Source organism: Manihot esculenta, chromosome 14, assembly GCF_001659605.2.
Source record: "Manihot esculenta cultivar AM560-2 chromosome 14, M.esculenta_v8, whole genome shotgun sequence".
NCBI lineage: Eukaryota > Viridiplantae > Streptophyta > Magnoliopsida > Malpighiales > Euphorbiaceae > Manihot > Manihot esculenta.
The window spans coordinates 9,512,934-9,540,723 of record NC_035174.2 but is presented as its reverse complement, the minus strand read 5'-3'; the positions used below and the strand labels follow the sequence as shown (position 1 = coordinate 9,540,723).

Genomic DNA, 27,790 nt, shown 5'->3' with positions numbered 1-27,790 from the left:
ATCTCAAGATGCGAAGTACAGCTTGCATATGAGTCTCGCGAGGGTCATGCATGAATTGGCTGACTAAGCTAACAGCATAGGCTATATCCGGTCGAGTGTGTGAGAGATAAATCAACCTTCCTACCAATCTCTAATATCTTCCAATATCCACGGACTCACCAGTTCCTGCTTTCAGCTTGTGATTACTTTCAATGGGAGATTCTGCTGGTTTACACCCCATTATACCAGTTTCTTCCAAAAGATCCAGAATGTACTTTCTTTGGGAGATGAAAATTCCTTTTTCTGATCTAACCACCTTGATACCTAGAAAACATTGCAGTTCTCCCAGATCTTTGATTTCAAATTCCTGGGCCAACAACCTCTTTAGTTGAGCCATTTCCTCTTTGTCATCACCTGTCACCACTATATCATCCACATATACAATAAGAAGGGTGATCTTACCCTTATGATGTTTGATAAACAGAGTGTGATCAGCATTGCTTTGTTGGTAACCAAAGGACATCATGGCTCTGCTAAACCTGTCAAACCAAGCTCTGAGAGATTGTTTTAGCCCATACAAAGCCTTTTTTAACCTGCACACCTTTCCTTGTGTCTTCTCATCAGCGAACCCAGGAGGAATTTCCATGAACACTCCTTCCTCTAAATCTCCATGGAGGAAAGCATTCTTCACATCAAACTGTTGCAAGTCCCAGTCTAAGTTGGCTGCGCAAGATAACAAAACTCTGATTGAGTTCATTTTTGCAACTGGGGCAAATGTCTCTTGGTAATCCACTCCATAGGTTTGGGTGAATCCTTTAGCAACCAATCTGGCCTTAAACCGTTCAATTGTGCCATCAGCTTTGTGTTTCACTGTGAACACCCATTTACAGCCAACGAGTTTCTTCTCAGGTGGGAGAGTGACAAGCTCCCAAGTCTCATTTTTAGCCAATGCTTTCATCTCTTCAATCATTGCTTTCTTCCATTTAGGATCTGCAAGAGCTTTTTTCCAATCCTGTGGAATAGACACAGAGGAAATAGACAAGGCAAAGGCTCTATAGGAAGGAGATAAAGATTCATAAGAAACAAAGTTAGAAATAGGGTGTTTAGTGCAAGATCTGACCATGGTTTTAAATAACGGCCGTTACGTTACGTAACGGCCGTTCTTTAACGGGTTTTGGGGGGGCCGTTACCCGTTATCCCGTTATATAACGGCCCCTCCTGATTTGCATGCGTAACGGCCGTTACGGCCATTACGTAACGGTAACAGTAACGGCCGTTACCGACCGTTACGTAACGGTAACGGCCGTTACCAATAATTAAAATTCTTTTATATCTTTTATTTTTTGCTCCCTATTCTCATTTTCATTAGTTTCTACACTTTTCAGTAGCTTCAAAGATTATATTTTTTAAGTTTTCTCTTCCCTTTCTCTTTCAAATTTCAATATTCCTTGCATATTTCTCATATAAACTTAGATCCATTATAAACTACTCTATTTCCAAGCTTATTTCTTCTAAAAAGTTAGTTAAATTTTATCTATTTTAGTTTTTAATTGTTGTTTTTTTTCCTTTTTTTTGTAAGTTTTTGTAGATTAAAGTGTTAGTTTTGAGTTAAAATTATACCTTGAGCTATTAGTTTACTCGATCTATAAAGATTATGTTGATTTTTCTTATTTTAAACTATATGATGTTTAACTTAAGTTAAATAATCTATATTTTATATATTTATGTTTATTATGCATTTGTATACATTGTTCTAAATTAAATCTAATCAATGTCTTTTTATTTATGAACTTTGCAAATTTTTTTAAAAAATTTGCATAGCACCAGGCCGTTACCGTAACGTTACGGCCGTTATAGGTCTGTTTCCGTTACCCGCGACCGCGAACGTGACCGCGACCGCTATTTAAAACCATGGATCTGACCCCTTTTCTTTGTGCAATAGGTTTATCTAAGTCATTGAAACATTCAAGAGTTGTGAGTAACTCACCAAAAGAAAGAGTTGTGGGTAACTTACCAGGAGAAGATTCTTGACTCTGAGTAGACTGCATAATGGCTTCTTCTGCCTTATCTCTTCTTGAATACCTTCTCAAATCTGGCTTGTCCAAACGACCAGTTCTCTCTCCCTGATTGGACATCTCCCCCTGTCTACTAGAACTCAAACTTTCTAGTTGAACCATATCATTCAGAATCACAGAATTCGGGATCACCTCTTCTTGCTCATTATTCTCCCCCTGAAGAGGTGAGTGGGTGGTACTGAAGTAGGGTTCAGTTTCTCGGAAGGTAACATCCATACTAATGAAGTATTTCCTAGAGGGAGGATGATAACACTTGTATCCCTTCTGTGTTGGAGAATACCCAACAAACACACATTTAAGGGCCTTGGGATCCAGTTTTCCTGCCGTCCTAGTATGGACAAAGCAAACACACCCAAATACCTTTGGTGGAACAACGTATGAATTCTTCCCTTGTAGAACCGTCAAAGGACTCATAAAGTCAAGGGTCTTGAGAGGCATTCTATTGATAAGATAAGCAGATGCAAGAATTGCATCTCCCCAATATGTTTTGGGTAGATTCATGGTGAACATAAGAGATCGAGCTACCTCCAATAGATGTCTATTTTTCCTCTCAACAACGCCATTTTGAGCACTAGTATAAGGACAACTAGTCTGGTGTATTATCCCATTACTCTCCAAATAGGCAGAAAAGCTACTATCCATGTATTCTCTTCCATTGTCAGTTTTCAAAATTTTCACCTTAGTATCAAATTGAGTACAAACCATCTTATGAAAGGATTGAAAACAAGAAAAGACATCACTTTTAGCTTTAATCAAATAGACCCAAGTCATTCGAGTGCAACAATCAATAAAGGTGACAAACCATCGATTACCAGATAAGGAGACCGTTTGAGTAGGCCCCCAAACATCAGAATGAATAGTTGCAAAAGGAATTTGACTTTTATTATGACTCAAAGGATAGGATGTTCTAGTGTGTTTAGCATACTCACAAGCATCACAAAATAAAGAGTCAAACTGGGTTTTAGCAAACAAATCAGGATATAGTTTTTCTAAGACAAAAAATGATGGATGCCCTAACCGCCGGTGCCACTGTATTATTTCCCGATTGACATCCTTATTTTCTCCAAAACAGGCTTGAGATATCGAAGAAGTCGGATCACCCTCTAACATGTATAAGCCATCATGCAGCCTACCATTGCCAATCATCTTCCCTGTGCGAAGATCCTGAATAACACAATGATCAGGAAAGAATTCAATTTTACAGTTAAGAGCATTGGTGATAGCACTGACAGATAAAAGGTTGACAGGAAAGTGGGGAACATGAAGGACAGATGATAATTTAATGTTGGATGTGCAAATAACAGAACCTGTTCCGGATATGGGAGTAAAAGAGCCATCAGCAATTCTGACACTATCTTTGGTTAGAGAAGGAGAATAATTGAGAAAGCCTTTATAAGAGCCTGTCATATGTCTATTCGCACCAGAATCGATAATCCATGGAACATTATTAAAAGAGGAAGCATTACCTGACTTTACAAAGTTAGATGTGGCACCAGAGGATGAAGAGGTGTCAATATGAGACAAGAGGCGCTTGAGACTCTGAAGTTCATTAGGGGAAAGAAACTCAGTCGTTGTTGTATCCTTAAAGGGCTCCTCCACAGTTTCTGCTAACTTAGCTTGATTTCTAGAGGTACCTCGTTTTCCTCCACGACCTCTAGTGTGACGACCATGTAACTTCCAACAAGTCTCTTTGGTATGCATCGGTTTCCCACAATAGTCATAGTGTAAGTGATCTTTCTCAGAAGTAGGAGGTTGTGGTGTGCTCAAACTAGTAGTCAACCCAGCCTTTTCAACTGGTGCAGTATGGAGCATAGCATGTTGACGACTTTCCTCTTGTTGAACATGGGCATGGGCCTCTTCTAGAGAAGGAAAAGGATTTCTTCCCAACACTTGGACCCGAATTGGATCATATTCGTTATTCAACCCTGCAAGAAAATCATAGACCCGCTCCTTTTCAATCATTCTTCGAAATTTGACTGCATCTCCGGTGCAGTCTGCCTGGAAGTCTTGAAAGTAATCAAGCTCCTGCCATAAGCCACATAACTCAGAATAAAATTGAGAGATAGTCATTTCTCCTTGCTTAGTACCATGGATCTTATTCCGAATATCATAAATTTGAGCATCATTCCCAATCTTGGAATAAGTTAAGGACAAAGCTTTCCATATTTTTGCAGCAGTATCAATTAACAAATAGGACTTAGAGATATGAGGTTGCATAGAGTTCAGTAACCATGTCATAACAAGACAATTATCCGAGTCCCATTGAGGGAAACCTGGATCACTCTCATCAGGTTGCTTTTTATTACCAGTGACATAACTTTGCAGTCCTCTAGCCTTGATAAACAACAAACAAGACCTTGACCAAGCAAGATAATTGGTTCCATCAAGTTTTATGGGACTAATTTGCAAGGAAGGATTGTCAGAGTTAGGAATCGAGACCCTTTTACCTTCTGCCATAGTAAAGATTTATGAACAGTGAAGGATAGGAGGTACCCAAGGTTGTACACACAAGAAAGCCCAATTGATTCACCAAAAGACCGGGTAACAGCACGGGAGGGCCGAAAAGATGGTCGGAATCGACGCCGGAGTGATCAGAGCGGCGAAACAGTGACAGACGATGGGTCACGCGCCGGGAAGCGACGGGTCACGCGCCGGGAAGGGGTGGCGCGTGACCCTAAAAAATGGTAGATCTAGGGTTTTGAAACCCTAAAAATGAAAATTTAAATTTGGACCCAAAAAATCAGGAAAAGGCTCTGATACCATGAAGAATTTTGAGAAAATTTTGAGTATTTTTGTATTTCACTCTTAATCTTTACAATTGGTCTACATGACTATTTATACACAGAGAATCGTATCTAAACAGGAAGCAAATAATCAAATAATAATTACAGAAATAATTAAGGATCCTAATCAGATCAAATCAAATCTCTAGAATCAACTAGGATTAGTAAATAAGTCAACAGGCTGAATACTACTACAACACTTCATTCACACCGCCTCGCTCTCCTCTCCATTTAAAGTTGTTTATGGACGTGATCCACCCCGTTTGTTAGCATACACAACCGGGTCCTTTCGTGTCGATGCCATTGATGATGCTCTGATGGATTGAGACACAGCCTTACAGGACATCCGTCTTCGCCTCCAGCAGGCTCAAAACTGGACGAAGGAATTTTATGACAGAGGGCATAGAAACCTAGCATTTACCCATACTTAAAACTACGCCTTCATTGTCAACACTCTATGGCAGGTGTTGAATCCCACATCGGTTGTGGAAAGGGGTAATGTGCCCCTTATATGGGCCATAGGCACTCCTTCCTCTTGAGCTAGCTTTTGGGGTGAGTTAAGCCTGACCCAAATTTAACATGGTATCAGAGCGAAGGTGGGCTTCCGCATGGCACACACTGCTATCCCGCCTAAAGATCCTAGAAGAATAGAGGAGAAGAGGAGTTGTCTTTCCTGGTGTGGAGATCCAGCAGAGTGATTATGCATAGTTGAGTTGAGCTTCCTTGGTGGAGGGGAGCAAGGATTGACGCTGCGCACACCGAAGTGTTATATCAGACTCACTAAGTGAAGGTGGTGTCCAGAGCAAATAGTGCGGAGCAAATGTATGATTGAGGATAGGGTTCCTCGGGTGCCTCAGAGGGTGGGGCAAGGCAAGATGAAGTTTGCGTTCCGACGGGACAGGGACATCCCCTCTAGATCGTTGCGCTGGTAGCTTGAGCGAAGGAGCGTCACTTCGGAGAAACGATGCTAGGATCAAAGTGCTTAATTGCAGACATGCTCGAGGGCGAACATGGTTTGAGTGGAGGAGAGTTGTCACGTCCATAATTCCTAGGGATGTGCAACACCATACTGGGAAAAATGTTGCCGTCAAGATTGGATGGGGAATTGCTCAAAGGGCCATTGTGTGTGGGATCACCATTCCTGCACACCCTGGTCGGGGGATGAAGCCGCTCCCCTGATGAGCCCAAGGCAAGGCAAAACCAATCAGCGTGGCAAAACTCCTCAATAGGCTGAACTTGGCAAGCTGTAACCTCATTTGGGGCCTATCCAAGTGCCGCATAGGCGTAGTGTGACACATGGTATCAGAGCCTCCCCATCCGATGTTGAGCCTCCTATAAATATGTCATGCACTAGTAAAATTTTGGGCGTGAGAGGGGTGTGTTGAATCCCACATCGGTTGTGGAAAGGGGTAATGTGCCCTTTATATGGGCCATAGGCGCTCCTTCCCCTTGAGCTAGCTTTTGGGGTGAGTTAAGCCTAGCCCAAATTTTGCAGCAGGAAAGCTCAGGAATAAGCTTATGCCTTGGTTCTGTGGCCCCATACAGATCCTTCATAGAATTGGCCAGGTTGCCTATCAATTGGATTTGCCACGACATAGCAAAATACATGAAGTGTTTCACATTTCATTGCTTAAACCATTCATGGGCTCTCCACCACAAACTGTCCTCGCATTCCTGCCCCTCAAAGATGGACACATCATTCCCCTTTGTTGAGATTCTTTCGATAAACAGCCCAGATTTGTAAAGATAATTACGGATATAATTATGTGGCATAATTGGGATATGATTATGCTATAATTAGGGAATTAATTTATTTTCTTACCTAGTATGTACTCTTGTAAGTAGTATATATACCCCAATTGGCTTGAGGAGAATAATCAAGTATCTTCTCTCAAAGCTTCTGCTTTCTTCTTCTTTTCATCATCGGTTTCACGCTTCCCTTGGCGGTCCTGCATGTTCGCCTTAATCGTGGTGTTTGGGAGATTTTAGTGCACCGGCAAGGTCTACCATCCATTGATGCCACTTGGGAACCCGTTCCCTCCTTTCGGGTAGCTTATCCAGATTTCCGGCTTGAGGACAAGCTCCTTTCTCAGGCACGGAGTAATGTTAGAGACACATTCATCGACAAGACTGAGGCAAGAAGAGGACAATGGGAACTACAAGATAAAGAAGGAAAGAATATCTCAATTAGGAGTAACGATTGATCGTGATTTCAGTAGCAATTTAAGATGGTAATCACCAGTAATTTAAGATTGTAATAAGCTTAATTCAAGCCTTAAATTTAGGCTATAATTAAGCTTACCTTTCCTTGTTAAACTCCATGAAATCTCTATATAAGGAGAACATGTTTATGAAATAAAGCAAGCAAAATTTGATTACTAACACCCGAGGTCTTAGCTCCCTCTCACGAGCTTTCTTCTCTGTCATCATAGGTCGTTCCAGGAAGGGTTGGAATATCAACAAGGGGGATCTGTCCCTCTCCACTGAGGATTTTGCTCTTTCACAACCCGTGATCCGATCCACGTTCAGGGCACATAACAGAGTTCTTTGCTTCACCAACCCCACCAGTCAGTTTCGCAGCCTAAGATCGTCATCCATTCAAGTCCGACGATCGAATGATGTGTGTGTGGCCCGCAGATGCCTCACATGTTTTTTTGCTCCGACGCCACGTGCCAACGCGTGTGGCTTTCTTCCGAGCTCCAGCGACTCTGTCTCCCATTCCGATGTTGACTCGGCCTAGGTACTGCAATCTTGGGTGCTATTTTGCGATGTGGTACTCTGTTTGAGGAGATTAGCCTTGGTGGGTTTGTTTTTTATTCTGATCCACTGTTTGGTGAGGGTTCAATTAGTTCAATCATTTGTCTCATCTGAGACTTTTGTTTAGGTGTTGGGTTATCTCAATTGGTGGCATTTTATTGGTTTTTCCAACTGTGTTCTGATGGTCTTGTGTTTTTGTTCGGCTTGTCAAATGGCAGTTGCACCATCACCTAAGAAAACTGTATTAGTTTCTACAGAAGGGTTTGCTCAGCTTTCCCAATGCAAAGAATTATCAAGGGACAGTGATATTTCAGTTACTATCATCACTAAACCAAGTAAACCCAACTCTTATTTTGCCTCCTCTTTAACATAGATCTTTGATTCCGATGCTACAAATCGCAATTCTAGTCTCTTATCTATCGTTCGATCTCATACAACCTCATCAAATATTACTTTAGCTTGTGGGTCTACCTCTTGCGTCATGGGCTCTCAATTGCAAACTTTACATCATCTATTTCTCTGTTGTTTATTTTGTGTTTGCCTCAACTCTCTTTTAATCATCTTTCCATCAATAAATTTACTTAAACCTTGAATTGTTGTCTCATTATTTCCTAATTATTGTGCTTTTCAGGATCTTATGACAAAACAGATTATTGATCGTGCTCGTGAGTCTGAAGGTCTCTACATTCTTGATCAATGGGTACCAAGATCCCTCATATGTTCTAGCACCTTAAATCTTGAAGAAATTGTATCCTCAATTACGATCATTTCCAAATTTACAATGTGAGTCATCTCCAGTGCTACACCATTGTCTAACTTCTGTTGCTAGAATCAATAAACAAGCATCATCTCCATTTGAGCTAGTACATTATAATATTTGGGGTCCGTGTCCTATTATTTTTAAATCTGAATTTAAGTATTTTGTCCCTTTTGTTGATGACTACTCTCATTGAGAGTTATTTTATTTAGTCTATCCATTATCCATAACATTGTGCCTTTTGTATTATGAAAATTAAAACTCAATTCAATTTTCCTGAATGAGTATTACAAAGTGACAATGTCAAAGAATATTTTTCAGCAAGCTTTCAAACCATCATGACACAAAATGGAATTCTTCACCAGCATTTTTGTGTGGATACATAATCTCGAAATGGTATTGCCAAAAAAAAAAATCGATATCTTTTTGAGGCAGATCAAGCTCTTCTATTTCAAATGAAAGTTCCAAAAGAGTTATGGGAAAATGTTGTTTCTACATCTTGTTTCTTAACCAATCAGATGTCATGTTCTGTTCTTCATGGTGATATTCCTTATTTTGTCTTATTTTGGTCTAAATCATTATTTTTTATGTACCTTGTATGTTTGGTTGTACTTACTTTATACAAGATGCTTGTCTATAGATCACTAAATTGGATCCCAAATCTTTTAAACATGTCTTTTTTAGTTATTCTAGACTTCAAAAAGGGTATAGATGTTTCTCTCCGGTCCTTAATCATTATCTTGTATCTGTCGATATTACATTCTTGAAGTTTATCCCTTTTTTCTCTCCATCTCCCATTTATGAAAGTCAAGGGAAGGAAGATGATTTATTAGTTTATTCTGTTAAATAAGTATCTATACCTCAACCTCCTACAAGTCCATTTGTTTCGGCATTTGTCTATCCACCACCTATTGTTCATGTTTATTCTAGGAGATTAGAGACTCTTTACTTAGGCCATCCACCAACAGCTTCTTTGTCAAAAGATCCAACTGCCATTAGTGCTCCTGAGTCCGACTTAGACCTTTTCATTACCTTTCGTGAAGGTAGATGTTCTTGCATCTATCCTATCTCCTCTTTTGTTTCGTAGGATCAATTGTCCTCTTCTTCTCGTTTGTTTTGCCACTGTTTTAGATTCTATTTCAGTTCTTCGAACTGTTGGTGAGGCATTATGTTATAGACTATTTTCTAATATTTGATTTATTTTAGGATTAGATTGCTAAAATGATTTATTTTAGGATTAGATTGTTTTATCTTATGTCTTTGTTTTCTTATTCCTTAGGACTCCTATATCAATAGAATTGTATTAAAACAGTAATACTATTTCCTATATATATTGCTAGAAAATAAAAAATAAAATAAGCAGATTAATTTCAACTAAATTAAGATCTTAACTCTCCCTTCATTGAGCTCACAACAACAACAACAATTGGAAGAGGAAAGTATCAAGGAAAACCAATGGCTTCGGTCTTGGACACTGATCTGTGACACAATCCGTATCCAGGTGGCATAGCACATTATCTCATCCTAGCTGGCCTACTGCAATGGAGGAGGAAATGGTGGCATTGGAAACTAATGATACTTGGGAATTGGTTTCTTTGCCCTCCAAAAATAGCAGTGATTGGTTGTAAATGGGTATTCGCAATGAAGATAAGTATTCACAATGAAGATAAATTTTGATAGGAATGTTGCTCATCTCAGGGCCCGTCTAGTTGCTAAGAGTTATGCTCAAACTTATGGGATTGACTATTTTGATACTTTCTCTTCAATTGCCAAGTTGGCTTCTATTCAACTATTTGTTTCTTTGGCAGCTACATATCCTTTGCCCCTATTAGAAGCAATATGAATAGCTATTTGATTATCACACCACAATTTAGCAGGCAATAAGTTCTTGAAACCAACTTCTTCTAGCAGTTGACTTGCCCACAAAACTTCACATACAGCTTGTGCTACAGCTTGATATTTTGATTTAGCATCAAATCGGGAGACCACAGTTTGTTTCTTACTTCTTCATGACACTAGGTTGCCTCCCACAAATACTATCAATCTTTTGATCCTCCCCAATCTATATCAGAAAAACATTCAATTTTAAATGCTCATGATTATTGTAGAAGAGACCATGCCCTGGAGCTCCTTTCAAATAACAAAGGACCTGTTCATAAACTTACCAATGAGCAATAGTAGAAGAGGACATAAACTAGCTCACAACACTAACTAAATAGCAATGTTTGGATGAGTCATCATCAAATAGTTTAACTTTCCCACTAATCCCCGATAAATTTCAGGATCTGCAAATGGCTCACTGCCTTCTATGGTGAGTTGGAGATTCGGAGTCATTGATGCATTGTAATGCTTAGCACCTACTTTCCTATTTCTACCAATAGATCAAGGACATATTTTCTTTAAGATAAGAAAATACCATTATTACACCTTGTAACCTTAATACCTAGAAAGTATTTCAAAGAGCCTAGATTTTTCGTATGCAACTATGACTTGAGAAACTCCTTTTCCAGATGTAATGCATGCAACATCACTATCTGTGATAACAATATCATCCACATATACTACTAACATGATTAATCCACCATTGGAGTTTGTATCAAATACTAAATAATCACACTTACACACCATCAGAGTTTGTATCAGTTACTGAAAAATCACACTTACTCATCTGCATATTAAACTTTTGAATTACCTTACTAAATCTGTCAAACCATGCCTGAAAACTTTGTTCCAAGATATAAAGAGATTCCAAAGTTTGCAAACTTTGCCTGACTCCTTTTAAGCAACAAAGCCAGGTGATTGCTCAATATAAACTTTTTCTTGAAGATCACAATGGAGAAAAAGCATTCTTGCATTCTTAATGTCACATAGAGATTGATTGTCATTCCATTCATAAAAAGATTCAACTGAAGATAATCTCAATCTGACATATCAAAACTAAAGAACTATTAGTAGATATCTTTACTAAATCTCTAAACAAAAATAGGGCTGATTACATATGTAACAAGTTGGACATGATTAATATTGTTAAATTTGGATTAGGTCTAACTCACCCCAAAATCTAGCTCAAGGGGAGGAGTGTCTAAGGCTTTTTTAAGGGCACATTTCTCCTATTCCAAACAGATGTAGAATTCAACACATCCCCTCACACCTAGGAATATACTAAAACGTGAAAATTTTATGGGAATCCCAACAATAGTGGAATACTCTAATACCATTTTAAATTTGAGTCCGGCTTAACTCAGTCCAAAAGCTAACTCAAAGGAGAGAAGTGCCTAGAACCCTTATAAGGGGCATGTTATCCCTATCCTAAACTAATGTGGGATTTAACACACCCCATTATGCCTAGATCCATATTGAAGCGTAAAATATTTATGGGAGACCCACATATGTTAAATTTGGGTCCAGCCTAATTCACCCCAAAAACTAGGTCAAACGGGAGGAGTACCTAAAACTCTTGTAAGGGGCATATTACCCTTATCCCAAACCGATGTGGGATTCAACACAACCCCCTCACATCGAGGACTACACTGGAGTATTAAATATTTATGGGAGACCCAACATCGATGGGAGACTCTAATACCATATTAAATTTAGACTAGACCTAACTCACCCTAAAAGCTCACTCAAGAGGAAATAGTGCCTAAGACACTTATAAGGGCACATTATCCCTATCCCAAACCCACATGGGATTCAACAAACATCTTTGCTCCAACTTACGAGGGAGTATTATGGAAATTAAATATGTATCAATATGTGCTTTATTTTAGGTGCTTGATTTTAGGCTTAATCTAGGAGATTAGTATTCCTTTTTCAATTAAGCTTTTTGTATACAAATTTGTAATATTCTTTTCTAGAATACACAATGGACAATCAAGAGTTTCACAAAACTTAACTGCCAAAACCAATATAAGAAAATTTATAAAGTGAAGATTTTTGGGAGAAATTTCATATTTTATTCCAATTAATTTGATCTTTATAAGTTTTGGGTATTTATACACAAAATATCGCACCTAATTAGGAATATAAATATTTACAATAAGAGTAGAAAATAAAATATCTATAATTAGGCATAAATAGAATCCCAAAATCTGCCCAAACAATGATTGAATCCTCCTAATTCTACGTCAGTCAATACACCCCCTCAAGTTGGTGTATAGATATCATACATGCCCAACTTGCAAATCCAAGTGTGATAGATCTTGTTAGTTTGTTATTGAGCCCTTTGGTAAATACATCAGCTAGCTAGCTGTTTATCGGAAATCATGTATTCTAATCTCAAAATACCATTTGCTAACTTCTCTTTAGTGAAATGTCGATCAATTTTTATGTGCTTCGTTCAGTCATATTAAACCGGATTGTGAGCTATACTGATGTCAACTTTGTTGTCACATTACAAGAGCAATTTGTCTCTCTCTAATAATTTTAACTCCTTCAACAATCTTTGCAACCACAAGAGTTCACACACCTTGTTCATAGCTTTATACTCAGCTTCAGCACTTATTCGAGCGACACTACTTTGTTTCTTGCTTCTCCAAGAGATAAGGTTTCCTCCCATAAGTGTGCAATAACTAGTGGTTGACCTCCTATCATCAAGAGATCTAGTCTAATTTGCATATGTGAAGTATCACTGAATGCAAAAGATAGTTGCACGTGAAATTCACGAGGATCATGAATAAATTGACTGACTAAGCTGACTGTATATGTTATATCTGGTCGAGTATCCGTGAGATAGATCAACCTACCTATAGATCAACCTACCTAACAATCTCTGATATTTACCAATATCTATTAGTTCATTAATCCCTGCTTGGAACTTGTAATTGCTCTTGATAAGAGTTTACGCTGATTTGCAATCTAACATATTAGCTTCTTCCCAAAGATCTAGGATATATGTCTTTTAAGAGATAAAGATTCCTTTCTTCGATCTGGCTATCTCAATTCCTAGGAAATACTGAAGTTTTTCTAAGATATTTAATTTTAAATTTCGAAGCCAAAAGCTTCTTCAATTGTGGCATCTCTTCTTTGTCACCTCCTGTCGTTATTGTGTCATTAACATAAACTATGAAAAGAGTAATTTTACTCTTACGATGTCCAATAAACAGGATATAATCAGCATTGCTCTACTGAGAGCTAAAGTAAACCATAGTTTTGTTGAATCGATCAAACCAAGCTTTAGATGATTGCGTTATCCTATACAAAGCCTTTTTTAATCTACACACCTTTTCTCGTGTTTTCTCATCAGCAAATCTAGAAGAAATTTCCATATACACTTCCTCCTCTAAGTTTTTCACATCAAATTGATGTAGGTTCCAGTCAAAGTTGGCAAGATAACAATACTCTGATTGAGTGTATTTTGACAACGGAGGCAAACGTCTCCTGGTAATCTACTTCATAAGTTTGAGTGTATCCTTTGGCAACTAGTTTGGCCTTGAATCTTTTAATTGATCCATCTGCTTTGTATTCCCTTTGACTAAAATTCTCTAGAATCACAAAATTAGAAATCATCTCTTCTCTCTCGTTGCTCTTTCTCTAAAGAGGTGATTGTGTAGTACTGATGTAAGGTTTAGTTTCTATAAACATAACATTCATATTGATAAAATAGTTTCTAAATGAAGGGTTGTACACTTATAACATTTCTGTGTGAGAATGTATTCAACAAAAATACATTTAAGAGCCCTCGAATCTAGTTTTTCTGCTGTCCTAGAATGAACATAACACGTGCATCCAAACACTAGTTTTTCCTTGTAGCACCTTTAAAAATAAGAGTTTTGAGAGACATTCTATTAAAAAAATAAATTGCGGCTAAGACTGCATCTCCCCAATAAGTTTTTAAAAGATTCATAGTGAAAAAAAGAGATCTGGCTACTTCTAATAGGTGCATATTTTTCTTTTCGGCAATAACTTTCCGGGTACTAGTGTACAGACAACTAGTCTAATGTTGTAACCTATTAGATTCCAGATAGGCAGAAAAATGACTATCCATGTACTATGTGTCATTATCAGTTCTCAAAACTTTTATACTAGCATCAAATTGAGTACTAATAATCTTGTGAAAAAATTGAAGATAAGAAAACACATCACTCTTTGTATTTATCAAATAGACTCAATTCATTTGGGTACAACAATCAATAAAAGTAACAAACTAGCGATTATCAGATAGTGAGACAATCTAATTAAGTCCCCAAACATCAGAATGGATAATCACAAAAAGAATCATACTTCTATTGTTATTTGAAGGATAAGTAATAGATGAAGTGAGGCAATCTGATTAAGTCCCCAAACATCAGAATAGATAATCACAAAAGGAATCATAATCCTATTGTTATTTGAAAAATAAGAGGTTCTTGTATGTTTAGCATGCTCACAAGTATTATAAAATAAAGAACCAAATCGAGTCTTGAAAAATAAATAAGGATAAAGGTTTTCTAAAGCACAAAAGGATGGATTTACTAACCGTCTATGTCATTGTATGATTTTTTTATTGGCATGAACCTAGATTCCTTTCCAATAAATATAAGTTATCCTGCAATCTACCATTATCAATCCTCTTCACGATTTGAAGGTCTTCAATAACATAATAGTCGGAAAAATTTAATTTTATAGTTAAGAGTTTTGGTAAAAGTACTAATATATAAGAGATTAATAGGGAAATGAGGAATATGAAGAATAAAGAATAATTTAATATTTGAAGTATACCCAATAGAATCAATTCTAGAGACAGGAGTGAAAGAACCATCTGAGTATTCTGATAGTATTCTTGTTAAGATATGAAAGGTAATTAAGGAAGTCTTTAGCAGAGCTCACCATGTGTCTATTCAATAATCCATGAAGCAGTCAAGAGACAAAATGGAAGCATTATGAGAAGCACTTACATGACCCTCAGTAGTCACTTTCATGGCTACATAACCAAAAAGAACTTTAAAAAAACCCAATAGAAGCTGCAAACACCAAAAAGACCTAATCCAATACCAAGATGGCCAAGAAGTGGGAAGTGGGCTGGAAAAAGGTTGGAGATGGCATCGGAGTCGACTGAGAAGACGGGCGATGTCGGAAAAGCCTTCACGCGCCGTCAAAAGCGCGTGAACTTCAAGCGCTAGGTATTCTGGCATCGGAGCTAAAAGGCAGGCCAGCAACAGGCCGGCGACTCTCCTAGTTGCGGCGCTGAGATGAGAAAAGGCCTCTAGGTAGGACAATACCAAAAACAGTGGGTTAGGGTTTGGAAACCCTAAAAAGGAAAAGTGAAATTAAAACCCAAAAAATCATATCAAAACTATGATGCCATGAAAAAGTTGGGAAGGAATTTCATATTTTATTTCAATTAGTTTAATCTTTAAGACTTTTTGAGTATTTATACACAAAGTATCACACTTAATTAGAAATAATTAGGAATATATACGATACACCTAATTAGAAATATTTATGATAAATGTAGAAAATAAATTTCTATAATTACGCATAAATAGAATTTTAAAAATCTGCCCAAACAGTTTTTGAATCCTCCTCATTAGAAATACTCTACATTGGTCAACATAAGAAAACCTAATAAAACATAATTATCTGGTCATTATTTTTTTATCCAGAAAGATATATTACTTCTTTTCTAGCTCGAAAACATACAACCTAACAATAACAGATCATGTGGAATTCCAAAGTTCCTCTTTTAGCCCATTCTTATTTCATGTTGTGAGGTGGCAGATTGGAATAAAAAGTACAAACTGGGATTGATGAAAAAAATTTTAAAAATCAAAAGAATTGTGCCAGAACAAGAGGTGGGAATCATTTAAAATACCCACAACCCCAGCACTCTTTTAACACTTTAAATAGATACTAGACCAACAGATCAGCCTCCCAGGAAAGTAAGCCTCATATGAAATTAACAACACTGCGATTCAATATAACAAACAGCAAGTTTACAGAAATACAAAGTCTTGTCAGATAAATGCAGTTTCTTTAGTGGCTTTCAGATCCACATTTCATCCTATTAACATTTAGAAGAGGATCTGCCAATTACTAGACTGTTCTTCCAAATTCCAACCTTAGTCCTTCATTAGTTAGAGTCATATCCATAATGCCAAATAATAGAGCAAAAGAACTGCAAAATTCTCAGTGGCAATATACAGCCTATAGGTACGTTATCAGATGCATGAAACATGAAAAAGTGGGTGCATAGTCAATGGTAGACCACATTAACAAAAAAGAATTAGAACACTGGCCACTGCAGGCTTCGAAAATTCAACAAGCCATACCACAAATAAGAATCAACAAGAAGCGAAAGGCTTAACTAAGTATTACATAAAAATAACATGCATGAATACATGTAACATGCAATCATAGATCATCATATTGCTTGTTATATGTATTTGCAACCTAGAAATTGATTCTAGGAGGAAAAAAAAAGTGGTGCTATTGGAAAAGGAAGGGAAACTGAGGAATTTGCATACTCAAGACATTAGCAATAGCATACCCTTGGACGCTCATAAGCAACTGAAGCATCTACGCCATCCTTGGGACTAGACGCCGGCGTCACTTGCTCTGCTGTCATACTGTACATCAAGTCAAAAGCAGACACCAATCACCAAAGTTATGAAGTGTTTATAGCTGAAACATACTATATATTAATCAGACAATTACAAACAGGTAAGAATTACAAACATTGGCAAATATATTGAACATAGTAGGATAAACCAGTATATTCCATGACATACAACATGCAATGCAATAAGCACAAAAGAACAGAAACTTCTAAGAGCACATCCATAGTAAATAGCAACATAATAGTTAAGTAGATTTCAATAACAATATCCTCAGGGAAATGCCTCTCCTCACATTTAATCCTTTATTATTGTTCATTTCTGTTCCGAAAAGTGTGGGGATAAGTTGATATTCTCTATTTTACAGAGAGCATAAATTATATACTTTACAATAGTGTTTCACAAAAAACGAAAAGAAAATCTGCTAACACACCAGTCTATCGTTGGAGTGTTGAAAATTGCCAAAGAAGTGCCATTGTGTATCAGGCATAAATTTCTTGCTATATCACTCTGTTCTAACAGAGAAATTTGGAGAGTGAGCCTTGATGCGACAATAAGGTTGCTATATCACTCTGTTCTAACGGAGAAATTTGTAGACTGTGGACCTTGATGCAACAATAAGGTTGCTCCATTGTAACATAGAGAACACAGGTTCAAACACAGAAATAGCCTCCTTACAAGGCTGCATGGTCTGACCCTCCCTAAAGCCAACAATGAGAGCAGCTTATGCACTAGTAATTTAGATTTGACAAAAGTTTGTTACAATGTCATATAGCATAAACACAATTAAAAGAAAGGCATGCTATTAACAAAAGGGGAAGCAAATATGGATAAGAATGAAGCACCTACCTCTTAAGACCAAGAATATTGACAAGAGAATCAAAACCAAATAATTCCAATTTGTGTTCCCTCTCTGAGCTCTTGACTCCTCCATTAGCAGGAATGCCCCCTTGACTTGCATTAGAATGCATGTTTTCTGAGGCAGCTAAGTTTACCTTCCTGTCATAGTAAAAGGTTTTTAACGACAAAACAAGTGTCATTATTCATTCTTTTATTTCAAAAATAAACATACATTGAAAAAGAAACACTTTCTTCAACACGGGTTGGAGAACCACTTGTAGTACCCAAATCCAGAAGTAGGAATAAAAGAGATAAAGCTAATCCAGTACTAAATCGAGCCCAAATATTTTTTTAACCAAAAAAAAAAAAAAAGAAAGAAACAAAGAACCAATTCCCTTTCCTTCCCTTGTCTTTGACACGAGGGACGATACAAGAGACTTAATGAATCTTTGCACTAAAAAACATTCAATGTAATGACATATTACGCATATAGCAAGCAATAGAGATAACATTAAAGCTGTTACTTCTCTAGAAACAGAATCCTCCATTTACAAGTCTAATTCAACTAATCGACCTGCTTAAATTGGAATTTGAATCTCCAAAATGCAAGGAACACCAAATAAGATGTAGATTTGTCCATATATTTCCCCCGCATAAAAACCGAAAATACATGCATAAACCACGTCCATGGCATTGGAAACAGCATAGAGACATACAGGGAGAAAGAGAGCCACGTGAAGCTTGGCAATTAGAAACAACAATACATTACAAACACAGAGGGAAATATAAGTAGAGAAAAGTTACAAGTGTTTAGATTGGTTAGAAACATGGGAGGATGAAGATCCAGGATCGATGGAAGACATCTCAAGCACCGCGCTATCATTAGCGACGACCGGATGGTACTTGTTACCACCGCGCGAGGCTTGGAATTCGTCTTCCAAACAGCCTTCTACATCTTCATTATCCATTGTTGATATCTATATTTCTTCGTCGGCAAAGAAACATAGATCAAATTCGAAAACGAAAGAAAGGAAACCGATTTTCTTAATAGAGAAGAAATGAAATGCCGTAAAAGAAAGATCTCAGAGCCTCAGAATGAAAATGGATATTGAATTGTATTAGAGAGAGAATGAGACGTGATCCTGAGGAAGACGAGAAAAAACTCCTCTCCAGGTTGGTTCCCGCTATATTTTCGGTACAATTACAAACAATAGAGCTAAGGAGAAGATGGATGATTCCGATGGATTTGGGATCAAAACGCGCCGTTTTAAACTGTCTTTTCCGTTGTAAAGGGCGCGCTCTCTGTTTCCTCATGACTCAATAGAAAAGCTCAAAAAAAAAAAAAGGAAAAAATAGAAAAATAGAAAGCTCATGTTTCTGTGAATCCGCCGTTGCAAGGACCTCATCCGTATCTCATGACCAAATATATCTGCGGGCTATTCTTTTTTGCACTAATTTCTTGGTAATTTGAAATTTTTGTATGGAAAATATTAAAATCTAAAATTTTTAATTAGTAATACATAAGTTTTAATTAATTAATTAAAATTATATATTTATATTAGTTCATAAATGATGTACAAAAAAACATGTTTTGAATATAAATTTCAAATATTTTAAATAATGTTATTTAACTCATTTCAAAAAAAGCCATTTTTATAAATTAAATTTTTTTTTCTTAATTTTAATTAAGTTAATCATTTTTATTTAATAATATGTATCAATATATATATTAAATCACGTTACATTTATAATATAATATATACATATGAATATTATCAATGTTAATAATTTATTATTTTACCACACAGAAATGTTTAATCATATAATCTACCTATTAACATAAATAATTAATATCACATTGTTATGTAAATTTTGTGTTTTATTAAGATAATTTATATACTTTAAGAGTTTTGATAAATCATATGGAGCAAACTTGTAACCCGACTGAATATTCTTATATATTTAATTTAATTGTTTTTAGATATTGATAATCTGAGATTAGATGATTCACCAAAACAACAACTTGAATTAGGTTTTGATCTTAAACTTGAAAAGTTTAATAAAATTAATTGTTGATTTGGGTTAGTTAAGATTTGAGAAGCTATATATAATTGGTTCAAAGTATATATACCTAATCGTATGGACATTATGTGGCACGCGTGTCAAGCAATTTATTAACGGCGGACAATAATAAATATAAAACCAATTAATCTATATCTTATTATGTTATCCGCGTTATTTTAGCTCGTCTAATATAGCATATACATTTATAATTTCTACAGGAATCAGAGGAATCGATTATTAATATAAAGATTCATATTTAGCTCTGATTAGATTATGTCATACTTGTTATATCTGATTTTTATCTAGATCAGTTCTCTTATATTACTAAAAATCAATTGGAGTCGTGGACATGTATTCTGTTCATAGAGTGTTTTATCTTTCGAATTTTATCATATATTAATTAATTAATATAGAAACTTAACTAAATAATATTCAGGAATACTAATCTGTTAGGAAGTGTAATATTATGAATTTTTTATTTATATTTTATAAAATATAATTAGTTTATTAATTAAAAAACTAAAGAAGTAGTAAAAGCTTGATAAAGGCCGGGGATTTTTCCTTAATAAAATTATAAAGCCTGGGAATTTTTTCTATTTTAATTCTAAACAATATAATTATATTATTAATTAAAATTAAAAAATATTAAGTTTAATAAAAGCCAAACTAAAAGTTTTTCCAAAAAAAATAGTTATAAAAAATTTTCGTTTAACAATGAAGTTCTTTTGTATACTTAATAAATAATTTTAAAAAAATATTACAATATGAATAAAACTCCTAATATTATTCAAGATATTCAGAATTAAGATGTTATAATATAATAAATTTCAAAACAAAATTAACACTTTAACCAATAGTTTCTTTGTCTGAATTCAGAAGTACAACTAATAATAATAGTAGAATTTGAGCCTTTAAAAAAAAAAAGGGGCCTTATCCATTAGAAGTTTAGTATTTCTTGAGCTTTCCAAGCCTGTCTTTTGCCTTAGCATTGAAATTATTCTTCTGGTTGCTAACAGCGCCCTCTTGAGCACTGCACATCTGAGACTTCAGCTTAAATCCAAATTTCTTAGATACATTTCCCCAAGTGCTTGAAGCTTTTGTTCGTCCCATCTTCTCAATCTCCTGCCTCATATTAGAACACTCCTTCTCAAGCTCAGAAACTCTCATCCTCATATTATCCATCCCCACCTTCAAAACCTGATTCTCTCTAACTGCTGTTGCCCATCCTCCCTCAGTAGAGCCAACAATGCCACTTCTCAGTTGTCTTGAACCATCAAGGTTGTCCGAAACCAGAAAGCAGCCGGCAATGGATGTCCTTAACTGAAGCTGCTCAAAGAATAAAACTTGAACTATTATTCTTAATGGTAGCCTTTCATTCTGCGCAGCATGAGAGCAAGCTTCCAAGGAGAGTTTCTGGCAGTCCATCAGCCTACAGAGCTGTTCTCTGTCAGACTCCGCCAACCACTGATGCGACTGCAAGATTGACAGTTGTATAAGTTAGCTGAAATTACCTTTCCTTAGACCAAAAGAATTAGAATCCAGACTACTGAAACTGTATGATAACGATTCAGCAATATACAGCCTCCAGCTCAAAATATGGTGCAGTTAGTTTTCATTTAATGTGCAGAAATCTAAATTTTTTAAGATCCTGAATGGAAGCAACACGTAGTAAATGGTGTTATTAGCCATTTCATTCGAAGGATAGACCTGTGAAAATGGTGTGGTTAGTACCTTCAAGTAAATGTCTATTGCACGATAAAGACCATCATCCAGGGGCCTGGCATAATCAGGAACAGCAGCAGCAAGAGCCTGAAACTTGGAGAGCTTCAAATTCACATCAGGGGCAACCTCTGCCAGGTATCCATCAATCAGTTTAGCCACCATTGTGATTGGAGTTAATGATGGCGATCCAATCAACTGACCATCGTCAACTGAACATGCGGATGGCGATGCGCCACCTGAAGCGCCACCTGAAGCGCCACCTGAAATTTGATCCATGGCAAGGAAGTGGTCAAGGATCCTTTGCACACAGTCAACATTGTAAAGTGTCTCCATGGAATAAGAAAAACTGGGCATCAAAAGATCTTCCAATGTTGCTTGATCAAGCTGCATGCCAATCCTTTTTTCTAAGTTTGATAAACAAGAGGGGCTTGCTTTTAGAATCAAGGCTGTCCGAAGAAGACCAAACAAGAACTTGGTTGGGACTAGACCTTTCTGCATTGGAAGCAATCTATCAATATCTTCTAGAAAAGTCTTCTGGTCTTCTTCTGATGGTGGAGCCAAAGCCACAGCAAGTAAACGGGAACTAGACTCACTGGCACCTTGACGCCTATTCAACCCAGGCAGGTACTTTTTTGCATAGAAAACAAGGGATCCAGCAATAATCTCTTCTCTGATCCCACGAGATTCCATAATGGAAATCAACCTCTTATAGAGAGGAAAACTTAAAGTCGACACGTCCTCATACCACCAATTGGAACTTGAATTTTTGGGTCTAGCCCCTGTACTTATCCCATTCCACAAGACACTTCCCCCAGGACTCTGCATGGGCCCATATTCCATTGTAGGCCATCCTAAAAGATTTGGGTCAGTATATGCTTTTGTGGCTAGTGACTCAATGCATCTCTTTGTAATGTGAAGTTCTTCAGCATAGGGAAGACTATCATCACATGTTTGAAGTGCCTTTAAAGAGTCTTTCCAATTTTGAAGGACTACTTGGTTAAAAAAGGTCTCGGTCTGCATAATAAGATTGCCCTCCCCATAATCCTCGGTCATTTCAAGATGTTCAGCAGCACAATGGAGGTACACCACATTTGAGGAGGTAAGTTCAAGTTTCACACCATAACAAAACTTGGCTACAAGTTCAAATGTTTTGGCCCCACCAGGACTATCATGGAGATTTATAACACAGTTCTCTTCCCCTTCTTTTGATGCTTCTGCAATCAACCTTTCCATAACCCCACTTCTAGATAGCAAAGGGAACTGCATTAAATTGGAAAATAAATATTATTTAGCAACCAAAATGGTATTCCTTCTTCACCACTACATTTTAAAAATTCTCACTAAATCTCATAGAAACTTGGAGATAATCATTCTTTTAATGCATATCTGTGCAAATGGTAAACTACATGGAGAAACATTGAACATAGAAATTGCAAAGAGAATCAGAAACTGTGGGCAATGCCAGAATGCTTTTATTTAGTCAGTCTAGAGAGCGAGTTCCACTGAAGCAACCCTGCATCACATGAAGCAATTAGGCCTGGCCCTAAACTAAGCCAGAAATAAACAACTTCGAACTACGTAGCTCTTCCTACTCCAACAGGAGTAGTGTGAGGCATTTGCAGCACCCCATAATACTACTTCCAAAGATTTGAAACTCTACCTAAATGTTAGATGAAAGATACAAATGTAAACTTTAGAGTAATAACCAATGGGATATGGCATACAATTAATTAGTCTGGAAGAATGGGTACAACTAACTTTCAAATGCCTTATCTTCAACTTCAAGTTAAACATCTCCCTAGCAATTAATTAGTCTGAAATAATGTGTTCAGTGAATAGTGCAGGTCCCAATTTCAGTCCAAAAGCTTCCAGATATTTATATCTCAACTTCAAGTTCTCCTTTCCTTTTTTGTTATCTTGATTCTTTTCGACTCTGAAAATAAAATTCCTCATTTATGGCAAATGGATTATACATATATTTCTAGATTGTCCAAAAAAAGTCATATATGTAAAATTAAACTCAAGACAGACAGATATTAGCCAACTAGATGACAACAACAAGGATGCTATACTTAATTTGATTCAAATACATAGCACAAGTCTTTCATAGTTTTATTATGTAGCTCATTATTCGTAAAAGAACACCACTAAAACAAATTACTTGTCTTCAACTTCAGGAAATCAGAATGTGATTTAATGTGATTTACCAATGCAAGAGACAGAAAAAGAGACTGAGATAGGAGAAGATCAAAGAAAGACACATACATAACAATAAAGATACACTTCTTTTCACACTAGATAGCACAAGGGAAAGCTAACAAAGCTATTCCACCAAGCCAAACTTAAGGCCTTTCCATTTTGCAAAGTCATAATAAAGGTATTTTTAGGAATTAAAAAGCACAAACAAATCATTCCAGGCATCTTTAAGTATAGTTCAATTTCAATTAACATGGCAAGTAAGCACAAAGTTGATTTATGAGCAATATTGTTAATAATTTACCCCTCAAGTTCCTCAGTTGCACATAACAAAAGAAGGAAATACTATCAATTGACAAGATAACTAACTTTAGATTTTGCATAAGATTAAAAGAAATTCATGAGAAAGTCCAAAGGGAGAATAATTTAATGTAAATATAGTATAGAGAAAGATAACCTTGTGAAGATGGAAGGACATATCACCAACTTCCACAACAATATCACTTGGAAGCCCAGTTGTGCAGAACCTACAATCCATTGTGTGTGAATTAAAAGGTCAAAAAGGATGCATGATTTATAGGTATTTAATACACATGCAGAGTGGTAAACAAAAGGAACCAGGTCATATCCTTATTTTTAAAGGGCACTATATATAACATAGTACAAATCCATATGAAATCCATACAAATCCACATGAAATTCCACTTCTACTTCATTTTATGGTCATATTTAAAGATGAATGATCCTAGCTAAAACGAGTGATGTGCATCTCCAAACGAAAGATTAACAACCAAGAGGGCCAGGCATACATTTTGGTCTGTTTGTATTAGCACTTATGTAGAGTAAAATGCATCTTTTAAGCGCGCAGCCACAGAAGAAGCAGTAATGCATTCCTTCTTCCCTTTTCCAAAATACATAGAGCAGTCTTTGACAATTTCAAAGGCACAAGCAAGGAGTCGTTGAAGATGCTTACTGCCTGTTGTTTAGCATTAAGGTTGAAACTGCTTAAAAAGCACTAAGAAGAAAGTTTCCTTCTGCTATTCATAGTAATCGGCAAGCAGCGGGCATAGCTCATATTGAAACACAAACACTAGATATTCCACAAACTGCATATACACATCCCATGCATCAAAGTGAAAGCAACCATTAATACTTCGAGCATAAGACTTTGCTAGGTCCTTCACCCGATGACTAAGTGCATACTTTGGGTCAGTAAAGGAAGAAACGTCGGCTCAAACTTCATTCACCATAAAGGAAAATTATAAATGACGGGGAGAAAATATTTTGCAAACTGGTTACCTTTGAAGTCACACCCCACAAGAATATCTCCCTAGCAATGTCGTACTTACGAGTAAGGTGAAGTATGTTTAAATCACAAAGTCTACTGGATGGGAATTTTTCCATGGTGAATGTATATAACTACATATGCATCTTTATATCACTATATACATGTACGTGCATCCATATAGAAACCCCTGCACCCCAGAAGCAAGATATTGCAATCACAAGCAATATAATGGCAAACAAAAAACAAACTGCCACAGAGAAATCAGAATTGATAATCAACAATTTAGAGAGGAAGGAGAGCAGAACAAGTGATTGGTACTCTATTAGCCTCAATCTCAATCTAAATGAAGCATTCCTCAGCGTTGCTGCTTCAACAACCAACGGCTAAGTTCAAAGATCATTCACCTTGCACCACTCAATAGTTCAATGGAAATGACTGTCAATAAAATACTTTCACAATTGGAATAACTAAGCAACTTAACAAACTCAGCTTCCATCCAAATTTTATTTCAATCCATACTCTATAACGATTTTCAGCGGCATAGAGATTGAGTTGATGTCTCCAAGCAACTTACCAAAACTAAATCTCAATTCAATATCTGAATAAATGTTTCCCTTCCTATACACATCTTATTTGAAGGGGAAATAAAAGCTAGGATACAAAACGAAATAAATTCTTACATTACAGCAAGTTGTAAGTGTAGGTGAGCTTTCACTGTCAAACAAAAGTAACTTCTATGTTTGGATCGCCATTGTATAAAAGTAAACGAACTTATAGACAAGAATAATGTCCAAAAACTTCAGTTAAACTTAATAATCAAACTAATTTTGCAGCAAGACAGAAGGCGTAAAGAGGAAGAACCAAATTCCAAAAAAGGAAAAAAAAAACAAAATAAAAGAAGCAAACAACTCCCAGAACGAGATTGTAGAAAATACTAAATAAAAAGAGAGGAGGATTGCTTACCAGGCCTGCCCGTGCCTTTGGAATGCATCACTTTTAGATCCCAGTTTCATGCAAGCCATTTTCTCAGAAGCAAACAACGAAATCTTAGAGAACCGAGCTACCTGCGCAGGAAAGCTAATGCGAAGCTTGAACAAATTACAACAAAACCAGCAATTCCAAACCAAATAAACTCCTTTTAAGAGCAATACACCAGTAACGCCCACAAATCCAGGGCCCTCTTATAAGCGAAAATGCATAGAATCCCAGTGGTGATGTCCAATTAATCACCACTCTCAAATAAAAAGAAAAATCAAATTATCAAGAAACCACTCTTGAATTCCTCAAGCCAAGACTCCGAAGACCTTGAAATAATATCAAAATGCAGCTCCCTGCATAATGATTCTGCCAAAAACAATCCAAATTCCATATAGAGACTCAGCAAATCACAGTAACTTCATTACCCACTTCAAAAAAACCACTCCAATAAACCATACCCCTTCAGAAAATGACCCAAATCCTCTTCCCAGAACCACAAAAACCAGATACAAGAATTTCAAGTCAACCCCTTCAAATTTGATTTCTGAGAAAACAAAATATTACCATTTTCGCTGGCCAAAACCTACCAAAAAGATTCCAAAAAGAACCTATGAGAGACACATGGGAAGAGACGAAAAATATTCAATACCCCATAAAAGAAAGAGAACAAACAAGCTCCTACTCTTGTAATAATTTATACACACAAATGGGATAATGTCTCCAAAGCCATGATATATACAAATGCCGAGAAAATAAAATAAGACTTGAAATTCCCAATGGAGTGAAGAGGGTGTGGTTGTAAAGATAACCCAGAAAGCAATTCCCTTGCACACTGCTTCATGTGGGTCCAATGGCTTAAAACACACTCATTGCAGTTCAGAAACTTCGGTTTACAGAATCTTTAAATCTTTAAACAGTGGTTATGGGATTGACTAAAGAAGCGATCAGGCATGGATTCTTGGATTTAGTAAAGAACTTTTCTTTATTTTTATTAGATTAATGACAAGAAGTGACCTTTGAGATTACACATATCTGCTTTGTTCAGCGAAGCCATGTGCTTCAAGCGTTACTTTGCGCTTTCATGAAGAATAGAGTTTTCCAAATGTTTACTATGATTAAACTATCTTCAACGTCAAAAACAATAATTTTGTATTTAATGCATGATTGGGGACCACAGCCTACATTGTCGGGATTTTTTTTTTTTTGCTTATTTATTTTTGGATTTAAATGCCTCTGTAAAGTCTATTACAAGCCTCTTAACATGCAGGCTTTGAAAGGGATCTATCTTCATTCTTGGCTTTTTTTTAAATATAGATACTTTTTCCTTTTGCTGTGTTTTTATATAAATCCATTTTAAATTTGCATGTTCTTTTAAAAAAAATCTTCTAATAATAAAATAATGTTCATATATATATATATATATAAAGGTGGTGGTGTTCAAGAGTTAAATTTTTTTTTTGGAGGGTGTTGAGAGGAATCTTGCCTACTAAAGAAAATTTGAGGAGGAGGGAGGTGGCGAAAGAAGGCAATTGTGGTAACTGTAATGAAACTGATATTGAAGTTCGTGTTTTCTTTGGTTTCCTTTTGTTATTGATCGTCAGAGAGTGCTAGGAGTAGATTGAGAAGCCATTTCGAATCTGAGGGAATTTATATGTGTCTTTCACAACTGTATTGAAAGATGAAGCAGATTGTTTTCAGGTAGGATTGTCAGGTTTTACAGTGGGTCGTATTGATATGAATGATATCAATCTGAACACATAGGTTAGAGTTAAGGGTTGACTGATGTCTTTGGTTCTAATGAGAAGGATTAGTTTGAA

The 27,790-nt window shown here is 36.4% G+C and overlaps 3 protein-coding genes across 14 annotated transcripts in view; all 3 read right to left on the bottom strand.

Moving 5' to 3' along the window:
* LOC110630852 (cation-chloride cotransporter 1) overlaps positions 1–15,743 on the bottom strand; it is a 41,312-nt gene extending 25,569 nt beyond the window's left edge. For 2 of the 10 annotated variants that reach the window (XM_043950348.1, XM_043950349.1), the window contains exon 1: positions 14,809–15,370. Coding sequence is in view for 3 of the 10 variants with exons in the window: in XM_021778464.2 (XP_021634156.1) it covers positions 15,227–15,463 (237 nt within the window). In the remaining 7 variants the exon portion in view is untranslated. The other 8 variants (XM_021778466.2, XM_021778475.2, XM_021778464.2 and 5 more) reach the window with 7 other exon arrangements.
* A 939-nt stretch (positions 15,744–16,682) lies between these two features.
* On the bottom strand, positions 16,683–18,951 carry LOC122721777 (cation-chloride cotransporter 1-like). The gene is made up of 5 exons (XM_043950685.1): positions 18,530–18,951; positions 17,735–17,884; positions 17,491–17,586; positions 16,819–16,897; positions 16,683–16,721 (listed from the first exon to the last, which is right to left on the bottom strand). Exons 1-5 carry the CDS (start codon positions 18,691–18,693, stop codon positions 16,683–16,685), a joined length of 528 nt encoding a protein of 175 aa, XP_043806620.1. The 5' UTR covers positions 18,694–18,951.
* Positions 18,952–20,585: 1,634 nt separating this feature from the next.
* Positions 20,586–27,021, bottom strand: LOC110600366 (BTB/POZ domain-containing protein At1g30440). 3 transcript variants are annotated; one of them, XM_021737210.2, is made up of 5 exons: positions 25,959–26,095; positions 24,517–24,683; positions 24,165–24,234; positions 21,521–22,771; positions 20,586–21,262 (listed from the first exon to the last, which is right to left on the bottom strand). In XM_021737210.2, coding segments are annotated over exons 2-5 (1,851 nt in total). In that variant the 5' UTR covers positions 24,519–24,683; positions 25,959–26,095; the 3' UTR covers positions 20,586–20,734. The 3 variants fall into 3 exon arrangements, with proteins under 3 accessions (XP_021592902.1, XP_021592901.1, XP_043806537.1); XM_021737209.2 differs by lacking the exon at positions 24,517–24,683 and having other exon boundaries at positions 25,959–27,021; XM_043950602.1 differs by lacking the exons at positions 24,165–24,234; positions 24,517–24,683 and having other exon boundaries at positions 25,959–26,097.
* Positions 27,022–27,790: the final 769 nt, after the last annotated feature.

Bases quoted from the DNA above. Each gene is read 5' to 3' on its own strand.
- LOC110600366 (XM_021737209.2), bottom strand. From the start codon at position 26,017: ATGGCTTGCATGAAACTGGGATCTAAAAGTGATGCATTCCAAAGGCAC. The intron at 24,235-25,958 runs GTAAGCAATCCT...AATGGATTGTAG, and splicing joins CAAAGGCACGGGCAGGCCTG to GTTCTGCACAACTGGGCTTC. The intron at 22,772-24,164 runs GTTATCTTTCTC...AATTTAATGCAG, and splicing joins TGTCCTTCCATCTTCACAAG to TTCCCTTTGCTATCTAGAAG.
- LOC122721777 (XM_043950685.1), bottom strand. From the start codon at position 18,693: ATGGATAATGAAGATGTAGAAGGCTGTTTGGAAGACGAATTCCAAGCC. The intron at 17,885-18,529 runs GTAACTTTTCTC...TTACTATGACAG, and splicing joins TCTAACCAATCTAAACACTT to GAAGGTAAACTTAGCTGCCT. The intron at 16,898-17,490 runs GTCCACAGTCTA...CTTGATGTACAG, and splicing joins AACCTTATTGTTGCATCAAG to TATGACAGCAGAGCAAGTGA.